The sequence below is a fragment of the Lissotriton helveticus genome, chromosome 10 (genome assembly GCF_964261635.1).
Source record: "Lissotriton helveticus chromosome 10, aLisHel1.1, whole genome shotgun sequence".
In the NCBI taxonomy this organism is placed as follows: Eukaryota; Metazoa; Chordata; class Amphibia; order Caudata; family Salamandridae; genus Lissotriton; species Lissotriton helveticus.
The window spans coordinates 181,698,451-181,724,825 of NC_136071.1; the positions used below are offsets into that span (position 1 = coordinate 181,698,451).

At 46.7% G+C, this 26,375-nt stretch overlaps 1 protein-coding gene across 3 annotated transcripts in view; it reads right to left on the reverse strand.

The window, feature by feature from the left end:
* The window catches only part of SMURF1 (SMAD specific E3 ubiquitin protein ligase 1), a 300,045-nt gene that overhangs the window by 41,453 nt on the left and 232,217 nt on the right, over nucleotides 1-26,375 (reverse strand). For 2 of the 3 annotated variants that reach the window (XM_078665048.1, XM_078665047.1), the window contains 2 exons: nucleotides 24,413-24,550; nucleotides 24,187-24,307 (listed from right to left, as the gene is read on the reverse strand). In XM_078665048.1, the coding sequence (XP_078521174.1) occupies nucleotides 24,187-24,307; nucleotides 24,413-24,550 (259 nt within the window). Of the gene's footprint in view, nucleotides 1-20,736; nucleotides 21,773-22,207; nucleotides 24,308-24,412; nucleotides 24,551-26,375 lie in introns of those variants that run through there. The other variant, XR_013602082.1, reaches the window with a different exon arrangement.

Sequence of the window (26,375 nt, forward strand, 5' to 3'; positions counted from 1 at the left end):
AGCTGGGCTTTAAAATAGAATAGTGCCTGGGATGGTCCATTATTAATGCTCAAAAAAACGTTTCAGCAGCCTTATAATAACAGATTGAGTAGAAACAAGGTTCTAAACCCATGTCTTGCAGTGTACATGCAGGTGCTTGATTCCGGTTCATAGCTCACTGTGCTATATGCTAGATTACAAAGAATGCAAATTATGAACTGCAAGTAATAAAACCGTGTCTATATAACATAATCTGTCATCTGCATGTGACCTTATGTGCTTTGCAGGATACACATAACACTCTAAGCTACTTTGTGCGTCAAAACTTTGACTAAACAAAACACAGATCTCTCCAGCAAGTGCTTTAACCACCAGAGTTTCCTAACCGTTATTATTATTGTTCCCTGAGATTTACTAGCATACAGAGCTCGCTGCAGCACGTACTTTAACCCCATAAAATATGTGAAAATGCAGACGTTGCAACCAATTAAGCCAGAACAGACTTTGTCATGTTTCCGCTTGGTGCCAATTTATTTTGTGACCGTGTTTAAAAAACAAATTTACTAGTTGACCGCTTTTCAGGACTCAGTCCCGTGTGACTTCATTCTCTTTTTGTTGACCACTTTGATGCCCCGATTCATGGGTTCCCAAAGTAAGCCGAATGAAAATGGCTGTTAGATTACTTTTGATTATTTTATCTACTCTGTGATATGCCTAGATATCGCACTGCAACACTTCCTAGAGAAAAGGTAAGTAAATCAGTTTTTGTATATTTGCAGTTTCTTCGAGTTCCATACAAACAAATTCCACACTTAAAAGAATTTAAGAAAAGAAGTCAATTCTCTCCTATGGGAGGAAATGGAGTTCTGTTTACAGGTAAGTACTTGGTTGCGGGAGTTGGGTTTCTGGGGTTAGAACCAGGGCTCCCCCAGGGTCGAGGATGCACTCTCAAAGCATCCTCAGCAGCACTAGGGTGGTTGGGTGCAGGGTGCTGAGGCCCAATGTTATCCAATGGGGGATAGAGGACCTACAGTTGGTGGCTGCTCACGAGCAGGCCACACAGTTGTGGGAGCAAGTTCCTGGTGTTAGGTTCAGGGCAAAGGGGATCAGAGTCAGCACACAAGGTACACCCACAGCAGCGGACAGGTGCAGGGTGCTGGTTTGGATTTGGGTGCCCTGTTGATTTCAATAGGGATTCTCCAGTTGCAACAAACACTGCAAGTTCGGTGACTAAGATCTTCTGGAGGCGATCACTGGTCGGAGAGGTAAATTGGGTTTCCTGCGGGATGCTCTGACCACCAGTTGGGCCACCCAAGGCAGTTGGGTGCGAGGGTGTCTTTAGGCGTCTAAGTTTTCTTACTGGCTTTGGTCATGGGCGGGGGGGTGAATCCACCAGAAAGGGGCTCCATGTGTCAATTAGAGATTCGAGGCAGGTTAGAAAGCACCAGATCTCAGGTCGGGTTTGCTGGGGAGACCTCCTCGTGATGTTGGGCCACTTGAACTCGGGCCGTGGGTGTCTGGTGCAGAGTGCTGCAGACTCACGGATTTAGTCGGAGCCAGAGTCTGTTGGTGAGCAAACCTGGTGCTCAAGGGAGACACAGTCTAGGTTTGGGAAGGCAGGGCAGGTCCTCTGGTTTCTAGGGGGCTGCTGGCTGCAGGACATGCCGGGATTTGGCTGGAGGAGGTTTGAGGTGGGGACAGGCTGGTAGGGCTGGGGCCAAGTCAGTGGGCGTCCGCCTCTTCTTAATTCAGCATGGCTTCTTCGGTCCTTCTCTCTTCTTGTCGGAGTAGGCAAGGTTTGGGATTGCCCCTAAATAATAGATTTAGGGGCATTACAGGTAGGAATAGGTCGGGACCAATGAGCCCCTTCCTTGGGGTGGGTACACCCCCTATTATGCCACCCCCTAGTGGGTGGGGGCATAAGCCTCACTCTGGTTGGTTGGTTGCCCCCCCCCCCCCCCCCCCAATCTGCAAGATGGAGGGGAATGAGAGTTGTGCTTCACCTCACCTCCCCAACCTGAGGGATGGGGTTGGCAAAGGTGGGAACACCTCTCCTCCTAACATGGTTTGCCGCCGATTCTCCCGCCCAAAGTGGGGGTCAGAACCAGTGGGGGCCAGTTGCTGGGAGCAGCAAATGGCTGGGGCAGCTAACAAAGGCGGCAAGCCTTTGAAACTTCCCCTTCGTGGACCCTGCCCATCCTGGGGGAGGAGGCTTGGCACCTCGTCCCAGGATGTGCATTGTTTCAGTACCCCGAAAGCGCCAGGTTCTCAACCCAGGGGTCCAGAAACATGTCTGGTGAAGGCAGCTGGCGAGCAGCCACTTAGCTAGGACACTAGACTTAGGTAATTTTTCAGGGGGCATCTCTAAGATGCCCTCCGAGTGCATTTTTCATTGAGTGTGGGTTTAATGTGCTGAGAAATTTGATACCAAACTTCCCACTTTTCAGTAAAGCCATTATGGTGCTGTGGAGTTCGTAATGACAAACACCCAGCACCATATGCTCCTTATGGTATTACGGCACTTACAATGTCTAAGAATTGGTTTAGACACTGTTGGGGTACAGGGCTCACGCACCTGTACGCTCACCACTAGTACAGTGCACCCAAACAGAGGCATGTCTTAACTATGCCAGGGCAGTGGGTTGTAGGCATGGCACACAGGGATGTGTGCCATGTCAACTCTTCACTTTGTTCTGCACCAAAACACACAGCCTGCAATGGCAGTGTGTTTGTGTATAACGGTACATGGCCTGTAAGGGTGGCACAATAAGTGCTGCAGCCCTTAGAGGCCTTCCCTGGTCACAGTAACCTTGGGACCATTTACAAGGGACTTACATGTGGCCCGAGAGTTGCTGATTGCGTTTTGCAGCAGTACAGTGTAGGGAAAGAACATAGGCCCTGGTTACCTGTTTAGCAGGAACCCAGGGGACACAAAGTACATCAACAGTTTGGCAAAAGTGGGGGCAACCATGCAAAGTGCCCTACAACTGGTTCTTCACAAAGTCAATGGAGTTGATGAAAGTAGACAGGGAAAGTTAAACTGGTCGCTGTTGGCTTTGTATGGTTACACTGACATCTCTTCTGTGGCATGGATGTGATGGGTTTAACTTCAAGCCAGCCTTCAACAGTTAACACCTACTCAAAGCACTTGGGGCAAATGCAGTCACTTTAGACGTTGACCTTGAATGAATTGAGAGTGGTAAGGTCAGTGCCATTTTCTTGTTAAGCAACTGGCTGCTTCTCAGTAGCTAGTTAAGGAAGACTGCTCTAGATTCTTTTTCCTTTCTTCCTCAGCTCTCATGTTCGGCAAGCATGGATCTAAGACGTATGCCGTCCTGGTCCTTTAAGGCTCTTTTACACATCTGAAATATTTTTAGGTCTAGATTAAACTAAAATTATTAGCATCATTTTGCATTTTTCTTGTTGTGCAAAAATCGTATCATTATGCCACATAATTACACCACACTTTGCAGCAAAATTATAGCACCGGGGCAAAGTGAACAACCAGAATTTGAGCGGCTGTAGCTTGCAGCACGTTTTCCATTTTTTTGTGGCAAGAAATGCAGCCTTGTGTAAAAAAATGACGCACTGGCACATTTTGAAATCCATTATAGTGCTAAATGGCAGATTTGTTTTTTGTGACAGCAAATTAAATGAATTCCACACAGCTCTGCATATTTCAGTCCTTTAGCGAATGGGAGGCTAGGGTGCATCCCACACACTGTGTGATCCGACATGGCCTTCTTCCTCCCACAGGAGGGACACTTAAAAAGTGAAGGCACTTCAGACAATCTGTCACAATCCAGACCATGACAGCAGAACGTTTAATACATTTAGGGAATGAGAAAAATGTCATCTACACTGACATTCAGAGGAAAAAAAAGACTCCAGTGTTCTAAAATCCTTTTTTCACACCCCTTAAAAAAGAACTACTCTGAGAGGCAACTTCTAGTACAATATGTAGAGGAAGCTCCTGAAAAGTAAAGAGACAGGATTCATTTTCACAGCTTTCAATGTAAGCCTATCAGATTGTACTTTTCCTATATTTAAGACCTTTTTGAACACAGGAGGCTGCAATGGTGGCATGAAATGGGCTCTATGGAGTCCTGGCAGTCTAAATTCCAGAAGAATATTGCCTTAGATAGGCTTCCAAAGAGTGTGGTTTATTACATGGACTCACACCCTGTGTTTATAATTCTATGGAAAGATGCATCAAAATTAAGTGTTCTGTGCTCACGCAGAGGGTTAATATTCTAGTGTTTATGACTATCAAGGAAGATCCTATAATACAAACCTGCTATTCACCCCATACTGAGTCCTAATCCTCATGTACCTTGATTTGTCCAAAAGATAAATGGCTAAGATTGAACCTGAAATAAAACTAAACATACTCTAGGCCATAGAGGAGCAGTTAGTATTTCTGAGGTCTCAATTACGTGTAATGGTTAATCATTCCTTTGAAAGTTTATAATTGGGAAGGGATATTTCATCTGCCTCAAACCTAGTTCTTTTCACATTACCAGTGAAAATTAATAGAGCTGTAAGCAACACAGTTTTGACATACCAAATATGGGCAATAACATTTTGAAATAAGACAATAAGCACCAATCCCTAATGTCATACCACTATTTAACGTTAGATCATTCCTTTAGTTGCTTATAAGAGTTCCAGGCTTTACTTGGTCAAGTCTTGAGAAATGTGTTTAAGATGACGTATAACCCAAAATGCCTACAACAATTAGACCAAATACCACTTCGAATATTGTCTGAGGGGCTCTTTTCTGTAAATGGAAGATATTGCCCACAGAAAAATGACCTGAACAGCTTCCCTCCATTATGCACAGCATTGACTGTTCTTCACAGAAGCTGGTTGTACCAATATAAACCGGTAGTGAACACAGCTTCTAAGGAGAAATACTAACTTATGTGCCAGTTAAAGACCACCCTTTTCCTGTCAAACTCCGGAACATTTGCTTTTGACAGGTTTACATTTCAGAAGTTAGAATATGATTTACTAGGCCTATGGAACATAGAAAATTTAAGCCAGACCAGTGGTACTTGAAAGAGAACCAGGACTCTTGCTCCCTCCCTCGGGCAGCAGCCATGTTCAAGAACTTCTTTTGCTGATCCCGCATATACTGCCTGTCCTCTCAGGCATGCCCAAGCCGAGCATTAGTGGTATCTAACCTGTACTTCCCCCATGGTCAGCCAGATGCTTCAGATGGGTCAGCTAGGGTTGCAACAAGACAGGCCATGCATATAGAGAATAGGGAACACTTCAGGCTCAACTCTCTTGTGGGAGCTCACTGAAGTGAACAAACAGTAGATGTGCAGTTTGAGGTCGGCCTTTGAAGGCTGTTTTCACTGCTGGAAAATAGGTCTATCCTACCAGCCAATGGAACTCCGATGAGAACAGAACACAGTAATGCGCGCTTCTGTTTCTGGCTACCAACCGCAGGCACATTTTTATATGCACTTCTTTACAACAGCCAAGAGTCATGGTGTGGTGCCTTATTCAGCCTACATTGTTCCCTCGAGTTGAGCAGCAGTGTCATAACGAGTGTGTGGGTATTCATCGCTAGAGAAATCCATAGCTCAAAAAAGTCTAGAGAAACAAGTCCATCTAAGAAAGGAAGAGGCCCCCACACTTGCCTCTTTACTGGTCACTACCCCTTAGTGTGAAGCATATGTTGGTCCATACAGTTGCAAGGTGTTCAGAGGGGGGATTGACCATGGTGTGCGGTACAACAACGCCTGATATAAAGACACTGGGTCCAAGGTGTTCAAAGATGTTTTCAGTCTGCCACCATGTTTTCAGTCTGCCACCATGTTTTCAGTCTGCCATCATGTAACTGTAATTTTAAACTATCTTCTTCAGAGAGGTCAAGAGGGAGCCCAGCATGTGCTATTTTGCTCACTGCTGGACATGGTGTTCTAATTGGGCATATTGTCAGCACAATAAAGCCCCCCGAGTGTGTGCTTCCTGCAGCATTTAATGAATACAGAAAAAAAGCATTCTTCTGGTGGTATGTGCACTACGCTTATGTTTATATTCTGCCCTAGTTGGCTTCCTGTCCATGATGCATGCCCAAAGGGCAGGAGTGCAGAGGCTAACAGATGCAGCAGCTTTAGCTAATGCGCTTGGAGAGCAGCGAGAAGCTACCAGTGGACCATCTTCTGTGATGAATGGAGTGGTTCACCTGTGACCTTAACCAATTCGCATTACTGATGAAAGCTACAGACACTTCATTGGATTCCATCCAGTGTCACCTTCCAAGGATAACATTCTCCAACCTGACCCAGACTCTGGGCTCCCGTGGAGTTTCAGGGGTTGCTACCTGGAAGGCCCTTTGCACTGAGCCCGCACAACAATGGTGGAGGATGGGGATGCGGATATAAGCAGGCTCCACTGACCTAGGGTGTGTGTGACCTATGTATAAAGAATCTCAACGTGTTCTGCAAACATTACATAAATAACGTTTTTCCTAACTAGCCCTCCTCAAATTCAGCATTTCTTTCCAAGTACAACAGCTCTATTTATTATTTATCCATTTATATTTTATTTTAACTGCCAGATGCCTGACCTTAGGATGGCCTCCAGTGTACCAGTTTACAGTACAGTCCCCTGCCTGACCCCAATGATGGCTTCCATAGTGGTCCCCTACACGTTGTTTTACTTCCCTGGGACAACAATTGGACATGGACCAGACCTTGATCCTATCCCCTGACCTGCCTACACATCAGGACTTGGAACCTGTGGAACTTACCCCAGACTGTGGAGACCTAGCGATTTGGCTGATGCCCGGTGGAGCTACCATATAGCTAAAGAGGAGATGGGTTGTGGACTCCAACTCCCCCCCGCTCCCCCCCCTGCCGTCACCTACCCAGCCGGACCTTGGGCAGATTTCCCCCTTGTCTCTATGTCCTATCTTCCTCCTACCCCTTTACCCTATCCCCTTACCCTTCACTGCTCCATTCACCTTGTCCCCTATGCTCTTTAAATGCTTTTCTCGCTACCTATGTAACTTTTAATTGATGTAAATTGCAACATTATTGTTCCTCATGTAAAGCGCTCTGATTCCTTCGGGTCTATCCAGAGCTATATAATAACTCATTAATTATATGTTCCCATTTAGTACTCTTTCTCTCTTTGTCTATCTCCCTAGCTCCAATCCCCTCTCCCCATAATCTCTCACTTTGCCTGCTACTCAGCCTACCCCCTGTCCATTGTGCCCTTTGACTAAGCACTCCTTCTCCCCTTGTGGGGGAAAGATCCAATATTTATACTCTGGAGTCTCATCGAACTCGCTGAGAGAGTCCACAGCGCCAAGGGAGCCATTCACAGCTGAGGTATGGTATGACACCCCTTGCCAAAGCACTCCCTCTCCCCTTTTTGGGGAAGGATCCAGTTTGAAGGCCTTGGAGTCTCAGAGACCCCTCTGAGAGAGTCCACTGTGTAAAGGGAGCCTCCCGCAACTGAGATAGTGAAGTGATATCACTTCCCCTGGGATCACAGCTTACTGGACTTTGGACGTTGCTTTGACTCGTCTACCGGTTTGCGTCCCCATCGCCCTTCCCCTCCTCTTTCCATGCGGTGTCCTTCACCCTCCCCTCCTCTTTCCCGCCTTCATTACCCGTCTACTTCCCCAGCTCCTTCCCCCTCTCCTGAATCTTTCCCCTTGCCTGCTTTTCCCCTTACGTATTTGTGCTTATTGTTTATCTCGACCTTACAAGTAAGAAAACAAGTTACTTACCTGTAACTTTGGTTCCCCAGTATTGGTAACTTTCATAGATTCCCATGCTTTGTATCATTCCCCGTCGTCGGAATGGGAGCCTCGGTAGTATAAAAAACCATAGAAACAAAAGAGAAACCTAGGCCTAGGCCTCATCTCATTTTGTATTCTATCCACCTCTTTTTGTGAAAAAGAGACCAAACTTTTGCCAGGACCAATCAGAGCAGCCTCACCCTCTAGAACCTTCCTGAGAGAGCTCAGAGCCTCAGATTTTCGTAGCCGTTGTGCAAACAGCCACTAACTCTGTAAAAGGATGAGCTTTCCCAGGGGAGGTGGGCGGGCGCATGGGAATCTATGAAAGTTACCAATACTGGGGAACCAAAGTTACAGGTAAGTAACTTGTTTTCTTGCCCCAGTATTGGAACTTTCATAGATTCCCATGCTTTGTATCAGAATAGCTAGCAGTACAGCACCATGAACACATTTTGTAAATACATGGCATCACATAACCATAGAAAAATACATAAAGTACAGTAAAACCAAACAAAATGTGCTCACCAGGATGGAGGGATCGTAGGGAAAGCTCACCTCTCAATGAAACAGATTACGCAGGACTGCCTGGCCAACAGCCGCATCATCTCGTCCTGCAGAATCCAGGCAGTAGTGTTTCGTGAAGGTATGAGTACTGCTCCACGTTGCTGCCCTGCAGATGTCTTTAATGGCAACTCCCGAAAAGAGAGCCACAGATGAAGCCACCGACCTCGTGGAATGTGCACGGACTCTGCCGTCCAGCGGCTTGCCCGCTTCCTGATGACAGAATTGAATCGCACTGGAGATCCAGCGGGAAATGCCAGTCTTTGCCAAAGGCAACCCCTTACGAGGTGCACTGTAGGACACAAACAACTGAGTAGACTTCCGAAAGGGACGTGTGCGCTCCAAGTAAAACTTTAAGCACCGTTGAATGTCCAAAGAATGGAGCGTACGCTCCGCAGGTGTAGAAGGATGTGGAAAGAAGGTTTTCAGAATCACCGGTTCATTCAAGTGGAACTCAGATGGCACTTTCGGGATGAATTTGGGATTAGTCCGAAGAACCAGACCTTGTTTAGTAAACTGCAGGAATGGATGCACTATGGAGAGTGCCTGAAGCTCACTCACTCGTCTAGCCGATGTTAGAGCTAAGAGGAGTGCTAGTTTCCAGGAGAGGAACTTTAAGTCTGCCTTGTGAACCGGCTCGAACGGAGCTTTCATGAGTTGAGCCAAGACAAGGTTGAGCTGCCACACTGGTGGAGGAGGACGAACTGGCGGATACATCCGGAATAGGCCCTTCAAGAATTGTTTAACCACCCTAGAGGACCATAAGGAAGGACCTGCCGAACTGCGTCGAAATCTTGATATGGCCGCTAGATGCACCTTTACTGATGAATGTGCCAAACCAGACTTAGCCAGAGATAGCAAATACGGCAGCAACTGATGAGGTTGGGAAGTGTAAGGATGGAGACCTTCCCGTTGACACCACAAGCAGAATCTCTTCCATTTTGCCGTGTACGTTTTGTTGGTACTTGGTGCTCTGGCATGAGCCAAGACCTCTCTGCATTCTTGAGACAAAGCTAGATGACTGAATTCTCTGTGTTCAGGAGCCACGCCGTCAAGTGGAGGGATCTCGGATCCGGGTGGAAAACCTGTCCCTGACTCCTGGACAAGAGGGACGGAATGGGCCTCAAGTGAATTGGAGGAGCTTGGGAGAGTCGCAGCAGTTCTGTGTACCAGAATTGTCTGGGCCACGCTGGAGCAATTAGAATCATCCTGCAGGGTTCCGCCTTCATTTTCTTGAGAACTCGAGGAATGAGGGGAATGGGAGGAAAAGCATAAAAGAACGCGCTGTACCAGGCCATCGAAAGAGCGTTCCCTAGGGACCCCCGATGGTGAACCTTGCTTGCGTAGAACCGGCATTTGGCGTTCTCCGGCGAAGCAAAGAGGTCGATGGTCGGCATCCCCCAAACTGAGAACACTCCGTCGAGAATGGATTGATTCAACTCCCACTCGTGAGTCACTTCCGTCTGGCGACTCAAGGCGTCCGCCTTGACATTGAGAGTTCCCGCCAAGTGCTCGGCTCTCAGAGTGATGTTGTGAATTGCGAAATCCCAAATCCGTTGAGCTTCTGCGGACAGAGTCTGCGATTTGGTGCCTCCTTGTTTGTTTACATAGTGCATGGCCGTCGTATTGTCCGTCCGGACCAGCACCGAGCGATTGCCCACTCTGGGTAGAAAAGCTTGCAAGGCCAACCGAATGGCTGTCAGCTCCAGGAAATTGATATGGCACTGTCGCTGTCCTGGACCCCAATGGCCACTGACTTGAAGCTCTCGGAGCACTGCACCCCAGCCTTCCAACGAGGCGTCCGTGGTCATCACCATGGGTGAAGGAGAAATCCTGAACGTTAGGCCTTGGGCGAGATTGCTTTTCTGAAGCCACCATTCGCTCGCTGTTCTCATTGCTGATGTTACGACAACCCTGTCGTCGAACGACCTCTCTGTTTGGCGCCATTGCTTGTCCAGCTCCTCCTGTAGAGGACGCATCCTTAGCCTGCAATGCGGTACTAATGGTATGCAGGAGGACATCGATCCGAGAAGGGATTTGTATTGGCGGACCGATAGGACCTTGCTGCGGCAGAGTAGTTGAGCCGAAACCATCAATTTTTGTTGTCGCTCTTCTGAGGGACGAGCCGTACAATGCGTGGTGTCCAGCACGGACCCCAGGAATCTTGCAGATTTGGAAGGCAGGAGGACTGACTTGTGTTCGTTCAACTGAAGGCCCAGGCAGCGGAACAAATGGAGGCAAGTAGACACGGCTTGCGAAGCGTCCTGGAAAGACGGTGCCTTGACGAGCCAGTCGTCCAAGTAAGGGAAAACTTCGAGAGATTGTCGTCGAAGGAAAGCTGCCACCGGTGCCAATACTTTGGTGAACACTCTCGGTGCCGATCGAAGGCCGAACGGAAGCACTTTGAACTGGAAATGGCTCTTTCCCACTGTAAAGCGAAGGTATTGTCTGTGAGCTGGGTGTATTGGAATATGGAAATATGCGTCTTCTAAATCCAGCGACGCCAAGTAGTCGCCTGGATTTAAGAGGAAGAATTTCCTGGAGAGTGACCATCCTGAAGGAGAGCTTTACGAGATAGGTGTTGAGCTCCCGAAGATCGAGGATGGGACGCCAAGTGTCTTTCGTCTTCCGCACTAGGAAGAATCTTGAATAGAACCCCCGGCCCCTCTGAGAGAGCGGGACCGGTTCTATTGCTCCTTTGAGGAACAACTGGTGGGCTTCTAGATGTAGTAATCCTAGATGTCCTGAGCGGATGGCGCCCGGAGCTCGTGTTGGAGGGAAGTCGTGAAACTCCAACGTATGGCCACTCTTCACGATGTTGAGGACCCATTGGTCCGATGTTATTGACATCCAACTGTCCAGACAAAGGGATATCCTGCCCCCCACTGATGTGATCGGGAGGGGAGGAACAGCAGGTAGAGCCGGGAGGCCGCTATTGTCGTTTGGTGTTGTCACGGCCTTGTCGCTGTTGACGGCCTCGCGGAGGGTTGCGAGAGAAAGATGCTGATTGCCCTTGTCGCTGATTCGAGTAATTGGGTTTATATGACTGGGAAGACTGCGAGGAAAAACGTTGTTGGTTTCCTCTGTAAGATGTAAATCCTCTCCCTCGTGCGCCCCTAAAGGGGACCTTGCGATAGGTGAGAGAGCCCAAGGACTTTGCTGTGTCTGTGTCCTTCTTGATATTCTGTAGGGTATCATCTACATGCTTCCCGAACAGCATCTCCCCATCAAAAGGGAGGTCTAGGACTCTGTTCTGGACCTCCTGACGAAACCAGGTGGCCTTCAGCCAACCCTGACGCCGTAAGACGGCGGAGCCGGCCAAGGCCCGGAAGGCCGTGGAAGCAATGTCCATTGCGCAGTCAATCACTTCTGCAGACGATTTCTCTCCTTCCGCCAGCACCTTCTTGGCGTCCTCCTTAGTGGGCTCAGGTAATAGGTCCACGAAGGGTTCCATGTCGCACCACATCTGGCGGTCGTAACGGCCTAAGATGGCAAGGGCATTCGCCGCTCTAACCAGTAAGCTGGCCATAGAGGAAAATCGTTTTCCAACATTATCCAGACGTCTGCCGTCTTTGTCCGGAGGAGTGGTCAACGGTGTGGACGGATTCTTTGACTTGCTTTGTGCCGCCTGAGAAATCACCGAGTCAGGCTTTGGCTGACCAATAAGGCAAGCTGGACTGCCTTCAGGAGCTTTATATTTCTTCTCCAGCCTGGGGAGGACTGGAATCACCGTGGCAGGACTCTGCATGATCTTCATGCCCTCCTCCCATACATGCTCTATAATGGGAATAGATTTGACAGAGCGTTGGTGTTGTTCCTTAAAGTCATAAAGGAAACATTCCGATTCCTCTCTTGAAATAGGTAGTCCAAACCTCTTAGCAGCCCGTTCCATCAGATGATGAAAACCCCCTATATCCACCGGAGGGGAGATGGAAGTGTCACGACCAGCAGCATTTGGGTCTTGCGGGTCATTGTCCCACTGATCCGGGTCAGGGTCCTGTAAAGGATCCATCAAGGGATCCACTGGAACAACCTCCTCATCTGAAGAGGTATCCTGATGGGTATCGGGCAGTGGTACGGGATCTGGTGTGGGAACCCGGGCCAAAGGTGTCACTGGCGGTGGTGTGGAGGGTACCACCGGAACACTAGTAGCCGGCTGCACTTGCGGCTGTGGTTGAAGTGGAAAAAACGTAGTCTGACCGGAAGGGTCTGACGGAAACCTTTTACGATAATCCTGAAGCATGTCCTGAAGATCCGAAATGAGAGAGGAGGGCATGGCTACCATGCCTTGTCCCAAACTCGGCGGATGTCGCTCTTCCACAACATGAGGATGTAGTTGTTGGCCACCTGCCTGGTCGAAATACTCCTCCGTGTCCGTCTCCTGCAACTTTACGTTCAAGTCCGAGGGACTATAGGCAGGTCCATAATTGTCCTGAAACTCATCTTCGTCAGACTCATCATCTAACAGCATTGTCGGTAGATGGGAAGAGACTCGTCGCGGAGACGTCATCTCCGGCGTGATTTTCATTCTCTGAACTGGAAAATGCAATTTTTGGACCGTCGACGGTCTCGTCGACGACGCCGTCGGAGCATCAGTTACTGTAACCGTCGACTGCACCACAGCCTTCGTCGACACAATCCTCGTCGTCGATGGGACCACAGTCATCGGTCTCGTCGACGAACTCGTCGTCATTATCATCGTCGTCGACGTGGAAGCCGTCGTCGTCGACGACGTAGTCTTCGTCGTCGTTGCGGCCGTCGACAGCGGCCTGCTAGTCGTCGTCGACGTGGAAGCCATCATCGTCGACGAGCTCGGAACCTTGAACGTCGACGAAGTCGTCGTCGTGGCCACCGCTACCGTCGACGAGCCCGTCGACGGAGCCACAGAAACAGCGGGAACTTTAGCCAAAGTCACAGTCGTCGACGTACCTGGTGTTCTCGTCGTCGACGGACGCTGCTTTTTCTCCGGCCCAGATCCTGAAGTGCCAGTAGAGTGTTTATCACTGGGCTTGATCTTTTTGGACGGAGGAGAAAGGATCACCACCTCCTTTTTGTCCTTTAAGGCTGGCACCACTGCTGTAGCCTGTCCCTGCCTCTCCTTTACACTTTCGTGAGGAGATTGAAGGGGACCAGCCCTCTCAGACCTGTCAGAGATCTTGTGAGGGGCTTTAGGAGGGGGCTCAGATGTCGAAGAACCAGGGGGAGACCTACCCCTCTTCTTTGATCTTTGCGAGGAAGCAGCAGACACGGAATCCTCCTCATCCGAAGAGAGCACCTCCTTGCGTGTCATCTTCTGAAGCCAGGTAAGTAGCCGGCCTTCTCTGTCCCGAAGAGTCTTGTTCGAGAAAGTCCTGCAGATCTTGCAGTCTGTGGCCTTGTGGTCAGGATATAAGCAATAGATGCAATTATCGTGCTTATCCTCCACAAAAAGACGTTTTTTGCCACAAGAGGCACAGGACCTGAATAAGGCCTTCTTCTCCTTGTCAGACATGACGATTTGAAGCAGAAACTTGAAGAAATAAGTAGAAAAACAGTGAAAACTGAGCAGAGCTCAGTGGAGACTCCCTAGCACAACGTGCGGTAGAAAAATCTGAGGCTCTGAGCTCTCTCAGGAAGGTTCTAGAGGGTGAGGCTGCTCTGATTGGTCCTGGCAAAAGTTTGGTCTCTTTTTCACAAAAAGAGGTGGATAGAATACAAAATGAGATGAGGCCTAGGCCTAGGTTTCTCTTTTGTTTCTATGGTTTTTTATACTACCGAGGCTCCCATTCCGACGACGGGGAATGATACAAAGCATGGGAATCTATGAAAGTTCCAATACTGGGGCAACTATGTTGCCATGCTCTAATAACTGTGTAACCTTTGTAACGATGTAACCTGTAACTATGATCTGATGCTCATGTAAAGCGCTCTGATACCTCCGGGTCTAGCCAGCGCTATATAAAACCTTTAAAATAAATAAAAATAAATAAATAAACCTTTAAAATAAATGTCATTGTGCACTTGGGTAGCAATTAGTTCTTGTAGTTATAGTGCTATATAATTTTAGGTGTTTGCTGTCACAAGCGCAGGTCTAAACTTACCTGTGTAGCCACTGACAGAGAACGTATGTTAGTCAGTGTATAGCCTACTGTGAAAGTACTGGCCTGTGTCTGCCTCCGTTTTGGTCAGTATGCCTACATCTTAAAGGGTGTGTCTATGCGCATGTCATTATGTGTGCTTATTCGTGTTTATGTTTCAATGTGTTTGCATGTCTATGCATTTCTTTGTGTATATACTGGCCTACGACTTTCTTTGGCACATTGTTGCCTGAGTAAGCTTGTGCATTTTCATAAGAAGGCACATCAATTATAAGTCCCTGAACTTGGTTCCCATTGGTGTCTAATTTCTCCTATCCAAGCTGTAAAGGGCTGCTGTGACAAACCATTGAGCTGGGAGTGCCATGGAAGGACCTGCAGATGCCTTCAAGGACAGATAAGCAAACTTAGTATTATCACGCATTACACCTTAACAGACAGAATACAATTTTGTAAACCAAACACCAATAATGTATGTGAGCACATACACCACTCATCGGCAACTATACAAACATGCAAAAATACACTGATGAGACAAAATACACATTATTCATGCACAGACTAGACAGATACCCACATGTTCCCACACCATAAAAGCACAAATGTACATAGTCACAAATACCACCACAGAGCTTTATTTTAGTAAATAGTGGTCACTCAGGACCAACTAATGTATTCAAGCTACTGCCCCAGATGACTAGGAGTCAAAGAAATGAGCACTTTTTGCACAACTTTTCTATACAGGAGTGCAAACGTCATGCAACACAATAGCCAAAGATGCTAGCCACAATGCATAACATGGGGGCCATCTTGAATGTATAAGAAACGCACTTAAAGGATGGACAGCTGCCACTATTTGACTATGGCAGATCCAGTATTGTCGACCAAAACAATATTGGCAAATGAGTCCTACTGGCTTTGCCAAAGGTTGTTTGATATTTAGGACTGTTCGCAGTAAAGCAGATTTAACTTGTTCCACGAATGGCAGGCCTCAAATCATCTTAAAAATGTAGCCACACCTGCAGAAACATCAACTTATATTATTCCCTCGAACTCAGAAGAAAAGTTTCCTAGTGACATGAAGACCTGTGGTAACGTCCTTCACACTTAAACAGGCGGAGTTGGGTCATAACTTCATAGCAGGAGACCAACATTCAAACATGTATGCGTTTCTAGGATTTTAGAATAGATAGCCCCAAACTAAATGCAAGATAACCTAACACAGAGCACCAAAGATGGTTTAGAACAGATGATGTGCTTTCAGTATAGCCCAGTAAGAGGAAAAGGTACAACATATGTGATCCCCATCCTTTTAGGCTGCCAGTTGGAGAATTCAGAGGTTTACTGCTCCATAAATGTGAAGAATTAGTGTTGTTGCCTAATATCGAATGTTAGAGGGCCATTATTTTCAGTCAGTCATCAAACTTCATTATCGGCCATAGGCCATAAAAGCAATACAAAAATAAAACATATTAGACTGGACACGACATACAAGAGTAAATAACAAACGTTTTTAGCATAAAACACTGGTTAAAACTAGATGATATCAAATAAAATACCTTATGATTGGTTTTAAAATATTGGTAAAAATTATTAATCACAAGCAGTTCTATTACTTAAATTGGGACATTAAATGCTAGGTAGAAAGACTAAACTATAAGTCTGGCCGCTTGCCGACCCCTTCGTTATTTGTAAGAAACAAGGACCACCTAGGCGCTGTGAGCAATATCAAGGGCCTTAAGCTTGGCACTTCTGTGACACCACATGGAAAATAGAAACCTGGAGGTCACGAATACCAGTAAGGGGGAGGAATCATATTTTAGAATACAATACACTTCCTGGTAGTACCCGATGCCTAGGTTTTTACAGAGTTGGATAATCCATTTGGCTCTTGCTTTAGCATAATAAAAAGGGCAGAAAAGTAAAACGTGTAGATCAGATTCTACACTGGTGTTACAACCTTGGCAGCCCTTGGGTGGGGAGTTTGCACCTGCCCACTTGTTTGTGAGGTCCCTTACTGGAAGTGTTCCATGTCTAAATTGCACAACGTTTTTTTGCGAGGGGGGGGGCTGGATACTATCCAAGAATTGTTCAAAACGATATGTGCACTTAACCTCCAAGAATCTTGAGCTCAACACCCCTATGGCTCTATTCTGTAATAGATTGGCCAGATGGTATTCCTTGAGTGTTAGTGCAAGAGATTTTTTGGAGATACAGGGACATGTCTGTTCTGGTGTAAGCCATACATCAGCCCTTCCCAGTGAGTGGCATAGGTGTTTAATGTGCATAAGCCAGGGGATCTTCCCTGCACCCTGAGTTAGTAGGAAGTCCTTCAATTCCTCCCTGTAGTGGATAAGCTCGGGGGTGCTCCAAAGACATCTCCAATAGAGTAGGGGGCGATTAGCAATTATATCCCTAATTGGGGTCAAGCCTACATCTAAACGTAATGGAAGCAGAGCGGTGCTCTGGGGAAGACGTAATAGACGTCTCAGAAAACCATTCTCGATTGCAACCATGGAGGTAGCGTTGACATGTCCCCAGAGCTCAACTCCATACAGCGCACCTCCCCTTGCTTGGGCCTTATATATTTCTAGTGGTGGGCCTAGGATTTTTTTAGGGCAATCACTGTATACCTCTAAGATGTCCCCTGAGACTTGTGCAAGTTTTAAGTTTGCTTTAGCCTCGTGAGACCGCCAACCCATACGATCATTCAGGGTAATCCCCAGATAATCAAATGCGTAAGTTCTTTCCAGGGCCAGACCATTCATATGAGGATGGGGATAATTTACTGTTTTGGCATGGTAAACCATGTATTTGGTTTTGGAGAGATTAATCTCCAGGTTCCTTATTGTGCAGAAGTTGCAAAATGCTTCCAGTGTTCGCTGAATGCCCATTGATGATTTGGAAAGAAGTAACGTATCATCAGCGAACATTAGAGCTGGTACAAGACGATCAGCCAGACGAGGAGAATCTAGGTCCTTCGATGCTTGGAGGTGATCAACCAGTCCGTTGAGGTATAGGGAGAAGAGTGTGGGGGCCAAGACACACCCCTGCCTTACCCCCTTTTCAACTCTAAAGGGTGCCGAAAGCTCCCCCATTTTTCCATAGCGCACCCTGTGCGTAATTGTCTTGGTGCTGACGTTGTAACATATGGCATAAATAGGGAAGAATGCCCAATTTTTGCAGTATGGCCCAGAGCTGGTCTCTATGTACGAGGTCGAACGCAGATCGGAGATCTACGAAGATCAAGTACAGGCTGCCTCCCCCCTGGATTACCACTTTCTAGTGGATTAGTTGTAGTCTGAAAAGTTGGTCTGTGGTGGAGACCTTAGCCCGAAATCCCGCCTGTAGGGGGGTAAGAATCTCATGGTCGTCTAGACATAACTGTAGCCTAGAGAGTAGTATTTGGGCAAACAGTTTTTGCAAGATGTCAATAAGGCTGATCGTGCGATAGTTCACCGATCGAGGGGGGGGCCCTTTTTGAAGATGGGAATGATTTCTGCTCCTAGCCAGGTATGCTGAACCTCCATGCCCTGGAGGATGGCATTAAACACCACCCAGATATATGGGGTCCATACCTTCTGCTCGCTAAAGAACAAGTCACCCAGAATCTTGTCTAGGCCCGGCGCTTTTCCTGGGGGTAAGGTCCTCAGGGCTACTAGAACTTCTGTCATAGTGCATAGTGTGACACCAGAGTGTGTGTTCCGGAACTTTACACTCTGATAACTCTTCTGAGGGGCAAATGGAGGCCTCAGAGGAAAAGCTGTTAGTTTGAGAGTACAGTTTTTTTAACTGCAAGGTCCAGGCCTCTTCACTTACGTTGGGGGCTATGGCAGAGGAGCCATCAGCTCTGCCTGTTTTTACCAGGTTCCAAAAAGCCCTATAGTCCCCGTTGTCCAGTGCTGTTTTAATGTCAGCCCATCTATCTTCCTCCCATTCTAGCTTAGACTTCACGACAATGTTCTTATAGTGAGACCTAGCTAGTCTGATTGTTTCAGTGGAACCGCTCTTAACCTCCCTTAAGAGAACGGATTTCGCCTGTCTACCCATTTTGCTGTACCATTTATTTTGACGAGGTGACCGGGCCTTGTTAATGGCAGTGGAATAAAAAAAAGTAGCCATTTTATCAACGTGCTCTAAATGAGTGCTGTGCAAGACGTTTAGGTGGACGGTTTCAAACTTGTCCACAGGAAGAGTGGAAACTCTCTGTAGAGTGTTTGCAACTTGTTGGTACATTTCATCTACCTTATCTTGTGATTGCACAAAATTCCCCCATCAAATTAGTCTACCTCCACGGGTTGCGATTAAGTTTAGGTGGTGGGAACCCTCGAAACCGTCGGGGATTTTGGATTGTACCAATTGGGTGCTTTAGATCTAAGGATAGAAGATTGTGATCACTATCTGCTCTCAAGATAACTGCAAAGGCCCTAATACTTGACCAGAGTTCAAGGTTGACCATTATATAATCAATGGTGGTACTTTTTCCTGGTCTGTTGAATGTTACCTTGCCGGGGGTGTCTGTGGGAAATCTTCCATTACAGGCTCTAAGGGAGTGCGAGATAGTTAGTCTGTTTAGTTTTAGAACAAGCGGGGTCCAGCCCTTTGTTGGATACATGGAACAATCTGGAATGGACCAAACTGAATCCTCCTCCTGGGTGACAGATGTAGTGCCTCCTAAGGGTTCGAAGTGGCAGTTAAGGTCACCCCCTATGATTTTATGGGTCAAGGGTGGAAGCAATAAAAGAAGTTCTTCTAGCTGGTTTAAAATTGTTAGGGCCTCTGTTGATGGTGAGGAACGGAGATAGACGTTGACCACTACCACCTTTAGGCCATCTGGAAAATTGAGAATGATGGAGAGGATATCAGAGGAGTGGGTGTCTAACACTTTCACTGAACAGCCCAAGTGGGTAGCCACCCAGATACAGAGTCCCCCGTAGGGTCTACCCCTAATCCCCCTAAGCACCGTGGTACAGAAGGTTGCAAAACCCACTCTATGAGGGACGGTCTGGGCCAAGGTTTCTTGAAATAAGACAGGTCGCACTGGTCTATTAATTCCCCCCACTCCGGATGGTCCAATTTTGAGTTAATCCCGGCTAGGTGAAGTGAGTCTGAGAGTAGATGTCTCCTCTTGTGGGGCGGTAGTAGCAGGAAAGGAGCAACTCACAGGGTTTGGACTAGCCGTCTCAATTTGGTTATTATCAGTAGGTAAGGGGGATTGGGGTGCGGGTCGGAATTGCGTCATTACCTTCCTCCCAGCTTGACCATTATTCCTGATAGGGGAAAGCTGCATATTTGTCCCCTTCGTCTCCCAAGAAGTACCTTGACCGGATGTAGTTTGGTCGCTCTCGTGGGTAGGTGGTGGAGTGAGTCAATCTACAGCATTCAAGGGATTGAATCGGTTTTCTAAAGAGAATCAAGTCTTTTCCCTGTGCTCCAAGAGGATAATGGGTTATGGTACTACTTCTGGATGTTGATTCTAAGGGGTAAAAGTAATCTAGGAGGAGGGTGAGAATTTGGCTGTGTGAATCAAAATTGTCCTACTTGAGAATGTGTTTAACCACCCCCCCTATCTCTGAAATTTATTACCACGCAATCCCAGGCAATGTCTTTGTTTTTCAGTCCCACCCACCTAACTCTACGGGCAAACAACATTTCTCCTTGCCCTTGTCCAGTTAATGTTCTGTCCTACTGAGCCAATATACGATCTTATTCTTGACCTCGGAAAAAGTTTCACCCCGATCTGGGGATAGGGGGGTTACCCCCGCAAGAACAACTACGTAGTGTGAAGCAGCAGGGGGCAAGTGCAAGCATGGTAGTAGGTGTCGAAATTCAGAAGGTTCCACTTGTAAATTTCTAGCTTGATTTGCCTCTGGCAGTTCTATTTGCCTCAAGTAGTTACCCTGGGGGTGCCTTCCCTGGGAGGTATGTTGAGGCTTTGTGAAAATACCCTCATTTATGGTGGTGGGGACTATCTGATTCGCTCTTGGAGCAGTTGAGTTAGTATTCCCCTTGGCCTTGTCAGGTACAGAATTTATTGCATGGAGACCATTACTGGTGGGGGGTCCGGAAGCGGGTCGGGGGATGCTATCAGGATCAGTGTCATCTGCGGTATTCCTATTGGGGGGGGAAGAGTATTACTACTACCCTCAAGCCTATTGTTCAACAGAGAGACTACCATGTCGATCTGGCTCCTTACAGACTTAAACTGTGTCATGATAAATTGTTCTAGATGTGTTTGCATGTCAATTAGGAGATGGGTGGCCCAAAGGGGAAGAAGTGATGTTTGATTTGCGGGTGCCGAGGCAACCGACGTGCCCTCTAATTGATCGGGTTCCTCTGTAAAAGTTGTCTTCGTGATTTTGGATTTCTTTGGTCTGGGATGGCGCTTATGCCTTTTGGTAGATTTCGGGACTAGGGAGGGAAGTGAGCTGGGGCTAGGGATGGCATGTAATAGGGGCTGGGCACAAGGGATTTCATTGGTAAATGGGTCGTGCAGTGTGCCAGAAATATCCAAAGATGGCACAACTGGGGACCCTTGTAACATTGGGGCTTCTGAGATTACAGGAGTAATTGAGAGGCGTCGCTCGGTATTCTCTATTGCCTATGACACTGCTCCAATTGCCTTTTGCAACGTTTTATCAATGGCCGTTGCGCTGGATATTGGGCGGTTGATAAGGTTTTTTGCCGGGTCTGCGGGCGGGAAATTGGGGGGTTAGGTTTTCCCATAGTCTAACCAGAGGTGAAGAGTAGAATAAGTAGGTACTATATCCCTTCGGTTAAATGGATAGTAGGAATACCTCGCTCGATGACTCAAAGTTTTGCTATACACTCCTCAAACCTTTCGAGCCATATATACGTTATATTGACCAGCGGCTCAAAATTATTGTATCTTTACCCTAAACACTTTGGAAATACCAGGTAGTGTGGTGGGGGAGCCCAGTCCAGTCCCTCCAGGTCACAAACAGGCACAAACAGGCCCGCCCTTGGTCCCGGGCTTCGTCCCGGCTTCTACCCACACCGCGTCTGGGAGTTAGGGGAGTGTCTTATGGGCGTGATGTCCACGCCTCCCCCTGAGACAGTACAGGTGTGTAGGCACAGGTGCACCCTGGGGAGTGTAGTCCTGTCCCCGGGTGTAGGCACTGTTAGGGTCGGGTCAATGATGGCAGGCGACCCCCTGTGTCTGGTAGTCCTGCACCTCTTCTCCCCCTCTGGTAACAGCAAAACAGCAAGAAGGAACCCGCTCGCAGGGGTCGAGGCAGCGCTTATGTGCGCGATGTCCACTCCTCTCCCGGAGACAGTACAGGTGTGTGGGCACAGGTGCACCCTGGGGAGTGTAGTCCTGTCCCCGGGTGTAGGCGCTGTTAGGGTCGGGTCAATGACGGCAGGCGACCCCCTGTGTCTCGTAGTCCTGCGCTCTTCTCCCCCTCTGATAACAGCAAAACAGCAAGAAGGAACCCGCTCGCAGGGGTCGAGGCAGCGCTTATGTGCACGATGTCCACGCCTCCCCCTGAGACAGTACAGGTGTGTAGGCACAGGTGCACCCTGGGGAATGTAGTCCTGTCCCCGGGTGCAGGCGCTGTTAGGGTCGGGTCAATGACGGCAGGAGACACCCTGTGTCTCGTAGTCCTGCGCTCTTCTCCCCCTCTGATAACAGCAAAACAGCAAAAAGGAACCCGCTCGCAGGGGTCGAGGCAGCGCTTATGTGCGCGATGTCCACGCCTCCCCCTGAGACAGTACAGGTGTGTAGGCACAGGTGCACCCTGGGGAATGTAGTCCTGTCCCCGGGTGTAGGCGCTGTTAGGGTCGGGTCAATGACGGCAGGTGACACCCTGTGTCTCTTAGTCCTGCGCTCTTCTCCCCCTCTTATGAGGTATACCCTTCGCCGGGAGGCGGACCCCTGGGCTCTGATGCTTGAGAATCAGAAGCAGCTGCAGCAGATTGAGTGGAGGCCGGATAGAATGAGGAGGCGATGAGTTGCAATCTAGTGTTGAAGGCAGTTGGCAAAGGCACTGCAGATTATTGCTGCTCTCAGAGTTGCTTGGTAGTGGGAGACAGCAGTGGCAGGCTGCAAGTGCCTGCACCCGATTGCCTACACCGCACACTTCGCAGCCCCGGGCTGCACGCTAGCCCGAGGTGGGGCAGTAGTATTCGCTGGAGTCTGGAAAACACAAAGGTTCCTGTACCAATAAATTAACTTTGAATGACCTGCGGAAAGATTTGCCTACGGTTGGCCTTGAGGTCCAAGACCAGCGCACACACCAACTAGAACTTCTGAGTCTTAGAAGCTGCAACAGCCCGGGCTACGGCAATTAGCAAACAGAACTTCTTCAATGCATGCAAGTCAGGAAGCTATCTTCTGGGTCTTTAATTTGCAACAATGGGATGGTAGGTGTTCATGCGTGAGCTTTGAACCTGGGACAAAAGCTGCTTACATAGCACTATCCTAATCTCATAACAAACTGTACACGACCAAGTTCAGCAGTAACTAAGCTATGCAGCTAAAAGTAGTGCTTATGAGAATGTCAGAACAAGGCAATCCCTAATTTAATAAGACTAAATAAGGAAAACTTGCTCACAGATGATCACAGTTTATAAGCTTGAGATTTTTGCTAGATTCGCCTCCTATACATTATTTTGCCATTTAGTGGTTGGACTAAAGAAATAAATCATACTTAACACTTCTTTTCTTTTTTTTTGAGTCAAGAATAGGCTTATAGAAGTTGAAGCAGTGCCTGTCGAGCAAGTCAGCAGTGTGTGTCTATGTAGTCATCAATGCTGAACAAGCAGTCACTTGGTTGATTGGCGATGAGGATAGCTGAAGGGGCAATCATTTGAAAAGGCCCTGACCAGCTGTAGGTGTAAACAACATTGCTGATGCAGAGCTAGGGAAAAGGCTGCCCTTTAACTAGGATTTAGTCAGGAAAGATGTCTGGATGATTGAGTCTGATGTCTGAGTTGAGCCATTAGTTTGGGCAGAATGCTCTGGCAATTTGTTTGACATTTTGTCAAGATGGGATGACACAGAACAGCTTGTTTTCTCTTTTGAAGGACATTTGGAAAGATCTTTGTAAGCTAATCCTGGAAGCTCAAGATGTTGCTTCTTTAGCTACTCCTTTTTGGTAACGCATAGCGAGCCACTGTCCAGATACATCACAAGGAGAGAGGGCATTCTCATGGTAAGAGTAACGTTTCTTTTTCTCCTGGAGAAATAAAGCCAGTCTTCTTTCCTGCTAGCCATTTTTCTCTCCCCTTTTAGCCAGTACCTGCCTTGGTTAGGTAGTTACCTCCCCTAGGCCAGTGCAAAAACTCAGAAAAAACTCGAAGTGTGGGGTGGATCAGAGCCTTGTCCAAAATATCAACTACGGCAGTTAAAAATCTGAAGTAATTACACTTCTTGGAGGAGAAAAACGTGCTTTTCCCAAGGACCCACTCGCTCTCTACGCAAGATAGAAATCAGAGTATACTGTTCATTGCTTTGCTGAAAGACGGATGATTCCCGGACTGATGGGAAATGATTCAAGCAGGTGCATCCATTAAATTGGCCAATACTGCAGATACACAAGCAGAGACGGGTGAAGCAAACTCAACAGATCACAACTGATACAACTAATTATTTCAGATAAACTCTTTAATGAAAACAAGAACACAAGTGCAAATTATGGAGTATAAAAAAAACAAAGAAAAACGTTATTTTCAAAATAAAATCTCATAAGTAATTCCTCAAGCCAAGGAAGCTGCCACATTACAAATAGTTCCAAGGTTAACTTTCATGCATTATTGCAAAAACAGTTATGACAAACAACTTACCTCAAGTTCTTTCTGGTCAAAAGGCTTTAACAGGTGCTGTGGAATAAGTTCATTAAAGCCCTTCTGAAGAGCCAAAAACTGAGCTTCAATTCCTCTCATGAACCGCCAATTCACATACAACCTTGAAAATATAAAATCAGTAGAATAAATGAGAACATATGCTTTTTACACATGTTTTGCCTGCAGAGTTTCTGGCACAGCTTAGATTATTTGCATGTGAAATTACCTGACATATTCCTTTTTGTTCTCTTCAGTTACTGGGACATTTCTGCCATTAGGTTTGAGCTCATGCTGGAGGATGCGGCCAAAAGCATTGTGCTCTACACAGAAAGTATGGTCTAATACTGGAGTGATGTCATTCTCCCTGTGAAAACAAGACGGACAAATAAGTAACATGCTTAAGCATGAATTACTATTATAAATGATGTTCGCACTGGTCAACGTACACACAAATACTATCCAAATGAAAATGTTTTTTATTGCACACCTATATAAACCTAGCTCTTCTGAACACCCAGTTTTCCACTTAAAAGGTGATATTGTTTCATCATCTCAAACACACTCTTTGCTATTGTGATTTGATTAAAGGAGAAAAAGACTTCTTACATCTGGACTTTGGTATACTGCTTAAGACTGGGGTACAGTTATTAATTTCAAACCATTAAGTTATGAAAATAGTTCCCTCTCAAGGAAGAACATTATCAAGACTTGCATTTTAGTACAAGAAAAAATAATATATGGATTCGTGCAACTGAGAAGATAAGTGCAAAACGAATTCAACAAATTATTTTATTTCTATTCCAGGAGGACATTAACAACCTCTGTTGGGAACTTGAAGTACTACAAAACAACTAGAAGCTTGTGTTACAATGTAAAACGTAATGCCTGGCCAAAGTATTGCCTTCATAGAATGACCTCCTAAGCACTCTAGGTGTTGATCATTTGTAGAAGCCCAGGCAAGGAATCTAACATACCTAAGACAAAAATATTATTCATCTGACTGTTGCATAGAAAACGACACTACACAATTAAAAAAAAATCCTCCAAGTAGAAGAGAGAAACTAATGAAATAATCCCTCTCTCATGGAGTCAGATTTCCTTACTTCTGAGATGGGGGAGGATTGGAGCAGTTGGACTTTTCTACAATTAGTTTCGTTGGTATGAACAGATTTTTGTTTTCAGAACTTACAGAAATTTGTAAGGAGCATTGTGTTAAGTCCAGGACTAGAGGACGAACACTGATCTTTTGTTAAATTCCACAGTTAGAACAAAATTAGTTTGAGTACAGAAAGATGGGAAAAAAACAAAATCAGTTATGAAACTTTTTGGCACCTAGGCCAACCATCGCTCACAAATCCCTTTTTAAACGTAATCAGGGCTAGCCGCTCACCCATGTATTATGCAATATGTGCTACTCCTTCAAAAGCCATTCCAAAAATATGACTCAATACTCTGGTTGTTAACATGATACTTTGGTAACCGCTTGGTGTTAAATAAAAAGTAATCGTGCATTCGGAGGATAGTGGCAATCATAAGATGCCCTAAATCACCAAGAGGTTATGGCAGGCTTCACCCTTCCCTTTACCACAGCAAAAGTTGAGGATTTGTCTCTCAAGGAACAGTAGGTTAGTCCCATCAGCTGAGCGCATGCATGGCATTTGTTGCTCCTTTTAAGGCTGCTTTCACAGACATTTCCAGCTTAGCATGTCCAACATTTTGTAGCCTTATCTGGCAGCAATTATTAGAATGCTAATGGATTCATCCAACTACCCACATCAAAAGCCAGTGACAAAACTTTGGAGATACTTCTGCTACAGCTTTGATGGCTGTCAAAACGAGGAAGAGCTGCAACAGTGTCTACTCATCCAGAATCATACAGTGGGCCCGATACAGTTAGGTGATGATATCCCAATCATGAAAAATCACTAAGCATAAATGAGATTATGAAATGTGTGTGCACCTGCTTTAAAGTCATGTTAGTCTCAGTGAGAGTAAGACTACCTCAATCCTATCCTCGAGATACATCCAAGGAAAGAAAGGTTCTGAAATAAGGGAGACTAGTTCAATATCTGTCAAGTCGAGTAACCGCTGTAAACACTAACTGAGACTCCAAGGAACTCTGAGGACAGGAGGATCTCATCTACATGTTTCACATTTAAGGGAAGGTGTACAACATAGGAGCAAATAAA